This window comes from Coregonus lavaretus (assembly GCF_964263955.1).
Source record: "Coregonus lavaretus genome assembly, contig: HAP1_SCAFFOLD_1196, whole genome shotgun sequence".
NCBI classification, from domain to species: Eukaryota; Metazoa; Chordata; class Actinopteri; order Salmoniformes; family Salmonidae; genus Coregonus; species Coregonus lavaretus.
Genome location: NW_028161551.1, coordinates 120678 through 130000, shown reverse-complemented (window position 1 = coordinate 130000; position 9323 = coordinate 120678). Strand labels below are relative to the sequence as shown.

Genomic DNA, 9323 nt, shown 5'->3' with positions numbered 1-9323 from the left:
AGGAGTGATAAACAGTTGAGTGAATAGAGGAGTGATAAACAGTGGAGTGAATAGAGGAGTGATAACAGTGGAGTGAATAGAGGAGTGATAAACAGAATGATAAACAGTGGAGTGAATAGAGGAGTGATAAACAGAATGATAAACAGTGGAGTGAATAGAGGAGTGATAAACAGTAGAGTGAATAGAGGAGTGATAAACAGTGGAGTGAATAGAGGAGTGATAAACAGTGGAGTGAATAGAGGAGTGATAAACAGTGGAGTGAATAGGGGAGTGATAAACAGTGGAGTGAATAGAGGAGTGATAAACAGAATGATAAACAGTGGAGTGAATAGAGGAGTGATAAACAGTAGAGTGAATAGAGGAGTGATAAACAGAGTGATAAACAGTGGAGTGAATAGAGGAGTGATAAACAGTGGAGTGAATAGAGGAGTGATAAACAGTGGAGTGAATAGAGGAGTGATAAACAGTGGAGTGAATAGAGGAGTGATAAACAGTAGAGTGAATAGAGGAGTGATAAACAGTGGAGTGAATAGAGGAGTGATAAACAGTGGAGTGAATAGAGGAGTGATAAACAGTGGAGTGAATAGAGGAGTGATAAACAGAATGATAAACAGTGGAGTGAAGAGAGGAGTGATAAACAGAATGATAAACAGTGGAGTGAATAGAGGAGTGATAAACAGTGGAGTGAATAGAGGAGTGATAAACAGTGGAGTGAATAGAGGAGTGATAAACAGTGGAGTGAATAGAGGAGTGATAAACAGTGGAGTGAATAGAGGAGTGATAAACAGTGGAGTGAATAGAGGAGTGATAAACAGTGGAGTGAATAGAGGAGTGATAAACAGTGGAGTGAATAGAGGAGTGATAAACAGTAGAGTGAATAGAGGAGTGATAAACAGTGGAGTGAATAGAGGAGTGATAAACAGTAGAGAGAATAGAGGAGTGATAAACAGAATGATAAATAGTGGAGTGAATAGAGGAGTGATAAACAGTGGAGTGAATAGAGGAGTGATAAACAGAGTGATAAACAGTGGGGTGAATAGAGGAGTGATAAACAGTGGAGTGAATAGAGGAGTGATAAACAGTGGAGTGAATAGGGGAGTGATAGACAGTGGAGTGAATAGAGGAGTGATAGACAGTGGAGTGAATAGAGGAGTGATAAACAGTAGAGTGAATAGAGGAGTGATAAACAGAATGATAAACAGTGGAGTGAATAGAGGAGTGATAAACAGTGGAGTGAATAGAGGAGTGATAAACAGTGGAGTGAATAGAGGAGTGATAAACAGAGTGATAAACAGTGGAGTGAATAGAGGAGTGATAAACAGTGGAGTGAATAGAGGAGTGATAAACAGTGGAGTGAATAGAGGAGTGATAAACAGTGGAGTGAATAGAGGAGTGATAAACAGAGTGATAAACAGTGGAGTGAATAGAGGAGTGATAAACAGTGGAGTGAATAGAGGAGTGATAAACAGAATGATAAACAGTGGAGTGAATAGAGGAGTGATAAACAGTGGAGTGAATAGAGGAGTGATAAACAGTGGAGTGAATAGAGGAGTGATAAACAGTGGAGTGAATAGAGGAGTGATAAACAGTGGAGTGAATAGAGGAGTGATAAACAGAATGATAAACAGTGGAGTGAATAGAGGAGTGATAAACAGTGGAGTGAATAGAGGAGTGATAAACAGAATGATAAACAGTGGAGTGAATAGAGGAGTGATAAACAGTGGAGTGAATAGAGGAGTGATAAACAGTGGAGTGAATAGAGGAGTGATAAACAGAATGATAAACAGTGGAGTGAAGAGAGGAGTGATAAACAGAATGATAAACAGTGGAGTGAATAGAGGAGTGATAAACAGTGGAGTGAATAGAGGAGTGATAAACAGTGGAGTGAATAGAGGAGTGATAAACAGTGGAGTGAATAGAGGAGTGATAAACAGTGGAGTGAATAGAGGAGTGATAAACAGTGGAGTGAATAGAGGAGTGATAAACAGTGGAGTGAATAGAGGAGTGATAAACAGTGGAGTGAATAGAGGAGTGATAAACAGTAGAGTGAATAGAGGAGTGATAAACAGTGGAGTGAATAGAGGAGTGATAAACAGTAGAGAGAATAGAGGAGTGATAAACAGAATGATAAATAGTGGAGTGAATAGAGGAGTGATAAACAGTGGAGTGAATAGAGGAGTGATAAACAGAGTGATAAACAGTGGGGTGAATAGAGGAGTGATAAACAGTGGAGTGAATAGAGGAGTGATAAACAGTGGAGTGAATAGGGGAGTGATAGACAGTGGAGTGAATAGAGGAGTGATAGACAGTGGAGTGAATAGAGGAGTGATAAACAGTAGAGTGAATAGAGGAGTGATAAACAGAATGATAAACAGTGGAGTGAATAGAGGAGTGATAAACAGTGGAGTGAATAGAGGAGTGATAAACAGTGGAGTGAATAAAGGAGTGATAAACAGAGTGATAAACAGTGGAGTGAATAGAGGAGTGATAAACAGAATGATAAACAGTGGAGTGAATAGAGGAGTGATAAACAGTGGAGTGAATAGAGGAGTGGAGTGAATAGAGGAGTGATAAACAGTAGAGAGAATAGAGGAGTGATAAACAGAATGATAAATAGTGGAGTGAATAGAGGAGTGATAAACAGTGGAGTGAATAGAGGAGTGATAAACAGAGTGATAAACAGTGGGGTGAATAGAGGAGTGATAAACAGTGGAGTGAATAGAGGAGTGATAAACAGTGGAGTGAATAGGGGAGTGATAGACAGTGGAGTGAATAGAGGAGTGATAGACAGTGGAGTGAATAGAGGAGTGATAAACAGTAGAGTGAATAGAGGAGTGATAAACAGAATGATAAACAGTGGAGTGAATAGAGGAGTGATAAACAGTGGAGTGAATAGAGGAGTGATAAACAGTGGAGTGAATAAAGGAGTGATAAACAGAGTGATAAACAGTGGAGTGAATAGAGGAGTGATAAACAGAATGATAAACAGTGGAGTGAATAGAGGAGTGATAAACAGTGGAGTGAATAGAGGAGTGATAAACAGTGGAGTGATAAACAGAATGATAAACAGTGGAGTGAATAGAGGAGTGATAAACAGTAGAGTGAATAGAGGAGTGATAAACAGTGGAGTGAATAGAGGAGTGATAAACAGTGGAGTGAATAGAGGAGTGATAAACAGTGGAGTGAATAGAGGAGTGATAAACAGTGGAGTGAATAGAGGAGTGATAAACAGTAGAGTGAATAGAGGAGTGATAAACAGTGGAGTGAATAGAGGAGTGATAAACAGTAGAGAGAATAGAGGAGTGATAAACAGAATGATAAATAGTGGAGTGAATAGAGGAGTGATAAACAGTGGAGTGAATAGAGGAGTGATAAACAGAGTGATAAACAGTGGGGTGAATAGAGGAGTGATAAACAGTAGAGTGAATAGAGGAGTGATAAACAGTGGAGTGAATAGAGGAGTGATAAACAGTGGAGTGAATAGAGGAGTGATAAACAGTGGAGTGAATAGAGGAGTGATAAACAGTGGAGTGAATAGAGGAGTGATAAACAGTGGAGTGAATAGAGGAGTGATAAACAGTGGAGTGAATAGAGGAGTGATAAACAGTGTAGTGAATAGAGGAGTGATAAACAGTGGAGTGAATAGAGGAGTGATAGACAGTGGAGTGAATAGAGGAGTGATAAACAGTGGCGTGAATAGATGAGTGATAAACAGTGGAGTGAATGGAGGAGTGATAAACAGTGGAGTGAATAGAGGAGTGATAAACAGTGGAGTGAATAGAGGAGTGATAAACAGTGGAGTGAATAGAGGAGTGATAAACAGTAGAGTGAATAGAGGAGTGATAAACAGTAGAGTGAATAGAGGAGTGATAAACAGAATGATAAACAGTGGAGTGAATAGAGGAGTGATAAACAGTGGAGTGAATAGAGGAGTGATAAACAGTGGAGTGAATAGAGGAGTGATAAACAGTGGAGTGAATAGAGGAGTGATAAACAGAGTGATAAACAGTGGAGTGAATAGAGGAGTGATAAACAGTGGAGTGAATAGAGGAGTGATAAACAGAATGATAAACAGTGGAGTGAATAGAGGAGTGATAAACAGAATGATAAACAGTGGAGTGAATAGAGGAGTGATAAACAGTGGAGTGAATAGAGGAGTGATAAATAGTGGAGTGAATAGAGGAGTGATAAATAGTGGAGTGAATAGAGGAGTGATAAACAGTGGAGTGAATAGAGGAGTGATAAACAGAATGATAAACAGTGGAGTGAATAGAGGAGTGATAAACAGTAGAGTGAATAGAGGAGTGATAAACAGAGTGATAAACAGTGGAGTGAATAGAGGAGTGATAAACAGTGGAGTGAATAGAGGAGTGATAAACAGTGGAGTGAATAGAGGAGTGATAAACAGTGGAGTGAATAGAGGAGTGATAAACAGTTGAGTGAATAGAGGAGTGATAAACAGTGGAGTGAATAGAGGAGTGATAACAGTGGAGTGAATAGAGGAGTGATAAACATAATGATAAACAGTGGAGTGAATAGAGGAGTGATAAACAGAATGATAAACAGTGGAGTGAATAGAGGAGTGATAAACAGTAGAGTGAATAGAGGAGTGATAAACAGAATGATAAACAGTGGAGTGAATAGAGGAGTGATAAACAGTAGAGTGAATAGAGGAGTGATAAACAGAGTGATAAACAGTGGAGTGAATAGAGGAGTGATAAACAGTGGAGTGAATAGAGGAGTGATAAACAGCGGAGTGAATAGAGGAGTGATAAAAAGTGGAGTGAATAGAGGAGTGATAAACAGTTGAGTGAATAGAGGAGTGATAAACAGTGGAGTGAATAGAGGAGTGATAACAGTGGAGTGAATAGAGGAGTGATAAACAGAATGATAAACAGTGGAGTGAATAGAGGAGTGATAAACAGAATGATAAACAGTGGAGTGAATAGAGGAGTGATAAACAGTAGAGTGAATAGAGGAGAGATAAACAGTGGAGTGAATAGAGGAGTGATAAACAGTGGAGTGAATAGAGGAGTGATAAACAGTGGAGTGAATAGGGGAGTGATAAACAGTGGAGTGAATAGAGGAGTGATAAACAGAATGATAAACAGTGGAGTGAATAGAGGAGTGATAAACAGTAGAGTGAATAGAGGAGTGATAAACAGAGTGATAAACAGTGGAGTGAATAGAGGAGTGATAAACAGTGGAGTGAATAGAGGAGTGATAAACAGTGGAGTGAATAGAGGAGTGATAAACAGTGGAGTGAATAGAGGAGTGATAAACAGTAGAGTGAATAGAGGAGTGATAAACAGTGGAGTGAATAGAGGAGTGATAAACAGTGGAGTGAATAGAGGAGTGATAAACAGTGGAGTGAATAGAGGAGTGATAAACAGAATGATAAACAGTGGAGTGAAGAGAGGAGTGATAAACAGAATGATAAACAGTGGAGTGAATAGAGGAGTGATAAACAGTGGAGTGAATAGAGGAGTGATAAACAGTGGAGTGAATAGAGGAGTGATAAACAGTGGAGTGAATAGAGGAGTGATAAACAGTGGAGTGAATAGAGGAGTGATAAACAGTAGAGAGAATAGAGGAGTGATAAACAGAATGATAAACAGTGGAGTGAATAGAGGAGTGATAAACAGTAGAGTGAATAGAGGAGTGATAAACAGTGGAGTGAATAGAGGAGTGATAAACAGTGGAGTGAATAGAGGAGTGATAAACAGTGGAGTGAATAGAGGAGTGATAAACAGTAGAGAGAATAGAGGAGTGATAAACAGAGTGATAAACAGTGGGGTGAATAGAGGAGTGATAAACAGTGGAGTGAATAGAGGAGGGATAAACAGTGGAGTGAATAGGGGAGTGATAGACAGTGGAGTGAATAGAGGAGTGATAGACAGTGGAGTGAATAGAGGAGTGATAAACAGTAGAGTGAATAGAGGAGTGATAAACAGAATGATAAACAGTGGAGTGAATAGAGGAGTGATAAACAGTGGAGTGAATAGAGGAGTGATAAACAGTGGAGTGAATAGAGGAGTGATAAACAGAGTGATAAACAGTGGAGTGAATAGAGGAGTGATAAACAGAATGATAAACAGTGGAGTGAATAGAGGAGTGATAAACAGTGGAGTGAATAGAGGAGTGATAAACAGTGGAGTGATAAACAGAATGATAAACAGTGGAGTGAATAGAGGAGTGATAAACAGTAGAGTGAATAGATGAGTGATAAACAGTGGAGTCAATAGAGGAGTGATAAACAGTGGAGTGAATAGAGGAGTGATAAACAGTGGAGTGAATAGAGGAGTGATAAACAGTGGAGTGAATAGAGGAGTGATAAACAGTAGAGTGAATAGAGGAGTGATAAACAGTGGAGTGAATAGAGGAGTGATAAACAGTAGAGAGAATAGAGGAGTGATAAACAGAATGATAAATAGTGGAGTGAATAGAGGAGTGATAAACAGTGGAGTGAATAGAGGAGTGATAAACAGAGTGATAAACAGTGGGGTGAATAGAGGAGTGATAAACAGTAGAGTGAATAGAGGAGTGATAAACAGTGGAGTGAATAGAGGAGTGATAAACAGTGGAGTGAATAGAGGAGTGATAAACAGTGGAGTGAATAGAGGAGTGATAAACAGAATGATAAACAGTGGAGTGAATAGAGGAGTGATAAACAGTGGAGTGAATAGAGGAGTGATAAACAGTGGAGTGAATAGAGGAGTGATAAACAGTGGAGTGAATAGAGGAGTGATAAACAGTGTAGTGAATAGAGGAGTGATAAACAGTGGAGTGAATAGAGGAGTGATAGACAGTGGAGTGAATAGAGGAGTGATAAACAGTGGAGTGAATAGATGAGTGATAAACAGTGGAGTGAATGGAGGAGTGATAAACAGTGGAGTGAATAGAGGAGTGATAAACAGTGGAGTGAATAGAGGAGTGATAAACAGTGGAGTGAATAGAGGAGTGATAAACAGTAGAGTGAATAGAGGAGTGATAAACAGTAGAGTGAATAGAGGAGTGATAAACAGAATGATAAACAGTGGAGTGAATAGAGGAGTGATAAACAGTGGAGTGAATAGAGGAGTGATAAACAGTGGAGTGAATAGAGGAGTGATAAACAGTGGAGTGAATAGAGGAGTGATAAACAGAGTGATAAACAGTGGAGTGAATAGAGGAGTGATAAACAGTGGAGTGAATAGAGGAGTGATAAACAGAATGATAAACAGTGGAGTGAATAGAGGAGTGATAAACAGTGGAGTGAATAGAGGAGTGATAAACAGTGGAGTGAATAGAGGAGTGATAAACAGTGGAGTGAATAGAGGAGTGATAAACAGTGGAGTGAATAGAGGAGTGATAAACAGAATGATAAACAGTGGAGTGAATAGAGGAGTGATAAACAGTGGAGTGAATAGAGGAGTGATAAACAGAATGATAAACAGTGGAGTGAATAGAGGAGTGATAAACAGTGGAGTGAATAGAGGAGTGATAAACAGTGGAGTGAATAGAGGAGTGATAAACAGTGGAGTGAATAGAGGAGTGATAAATAGTGGAGTGAATAGAGGAGTGATAAATAGTGGAGTGAATAGAGGAGTGATAAACAGTGGAGTGAATAGGGGAGTGATAAACAGTGGAGTGAATAGAGGAGTGATAAACAGAATGATAAACAGTGGAGTGAATAGAGGAGTGATAAACAGAATGATAAACAGTGGAGTGAATAGAGGAGTGATAAACAGTGGAGTGAATAGAGGAGTGATAAACAGTGGAGTGAATAGAGGAGTGATAAACAGTGGAGTGAATAGAGGAGTGATAAACAGTGGAGTGAATAGAGGAGTGATAAACAGTGGAGTGAATAGAGGAGTGATAAACATAATGATAAACAGTGAGAATGCACATAAAACTGGACCTTATAATCATGCATGTTGGTACTTACATCAAATACATTCTTAAAGACATCTTTGATTGAAACTGCAAGTTGATGAAAAAAGATAAAGACCTCAGGGAATTAAGAAAGAAAGAAAGAAAGAAAGAAAGAAAGAAAGAAAGAAAGAAAGAAAGAAAGAAAGAAAGAAAGAAAGAAAGAAAGAAAGAAAGAAAGAAAGAAAGAAAGAAAGAAAGAAAGAAAGAAAGAAAGCAGAAAGGCGTGAGGGGTCTCGGCCTTACCTTTCTTTTGGGCTTCTTCCCATCCATGTCTTTGTCTGTCAGGGAACAGGTCATCCAGTGTTAGTCACATTTAACATTATAAAGAGTTCATGACACAATCATAATGATGGTACAGTGTTACACTTATCAGAACGCCAACGAAGAGTATGGTTGGCAGGTACCACAGCTGCAAAAAAGATGTTTGTACAAAGGTGGATTCTGCCTCATCATTTATCAATGCAGCAATGGCTGCTTACATTCAAGGAAATTGGTTGGGGAGTGAATTAAATATATATATATATATATCATGTATTGTATGAATCATATAAATTGAAATAATACAAAATGTGAAAAAAAGTGAATCATGATACAATCATGCAAATTGACAAAACATCTAATCATTGATACAATGATCCAGATAGATCATAAACATGGTCCTCTGTAGCTCAGCTGGTAGAGCACGGCGCTTGTAACGCCAAGGTAGTGGGTTCGATCCCCGGGACCACCCATACACAAAAAAAAATGTATGCACGCATGACTGTAAGTCGCTTTGGATAAAAGCGTCTGCTAAATGGCATATTATTATATTATTATTATTATCTAATCAATGATACAATGATCCAAATAGATACATTCTTGAGTATATCAAAATATTATTTGCATTAAATTAGTGGAATTAAAAGTTTCAAAATCTTTTCATTTTTAGCAAGTTATATTATTATAAATAGCTAAATCTATGAAGATGCATTCAACCGGGACTGAATGCATTTCATATTTATCCTGATTTTATTCTCAATATCAAATTATGAAAGAAAAAAACATGAAGAAATATTCCCAAAGATGCTGTGATCCCCTGGAAGATCATGGAGTCATATCCAATGTCCTGGAACAAGCCAGTGTTCTGCTCCCCTCTCACCCACCTGTCATGGTTCTAGTGTGTTGAGAAGACTCCTAGTCCTCTGTTCAATATCCTTCACCAGGGGAGTCAGGGTTGAAGACAGACAGACAGTCCAGAAGGGTTATGGTTAGTATATCAGGAAGTATCTCACTCTGATCCCGAGGAAGACTCTGCACGGTGCTTTTGTAACCCGTCCCCCGGCAGAGCCCTAACCTCACCTCCCACAATGCCGAGGCTGGACTGTGCCCTGTATTTATGGTGCCGTGTGCCACAACACGAGAGGAGAGGT

General features: G+C 38.9%; 1 protein-coding gene across 1 annotated transcript in view; it reads right to left on the bottom strand.

Annotated features, from left to right (window-relative positions):
• Positions 1 to 9100, bottom strand: part of LOC311120435 (solute carrier family 15 member 1-like) — a gene marked incomplete at its 3' end in the record, with an annotated part of 17262 nt that extends 8162 nt beyond the window's left edge. The window contains exons 1-2 of the mRNA XM_084195030.1: positions 9057 to 9100; positions 8158 to 8192 (exon numbers count right to left, since the gene is read on the bottom strand). Of these exons, the coding sequence (XP_084051156.1) occupies positions 8158 to 8192; positions 9057 to 9063 (42 nt within the window). The remainder of the gene's footprint in view (positions 1 to 8157; positions 8193 to 9056) is intronic.
• Positions 9101 to 9323: the final 223 nt, after the last annotated feature.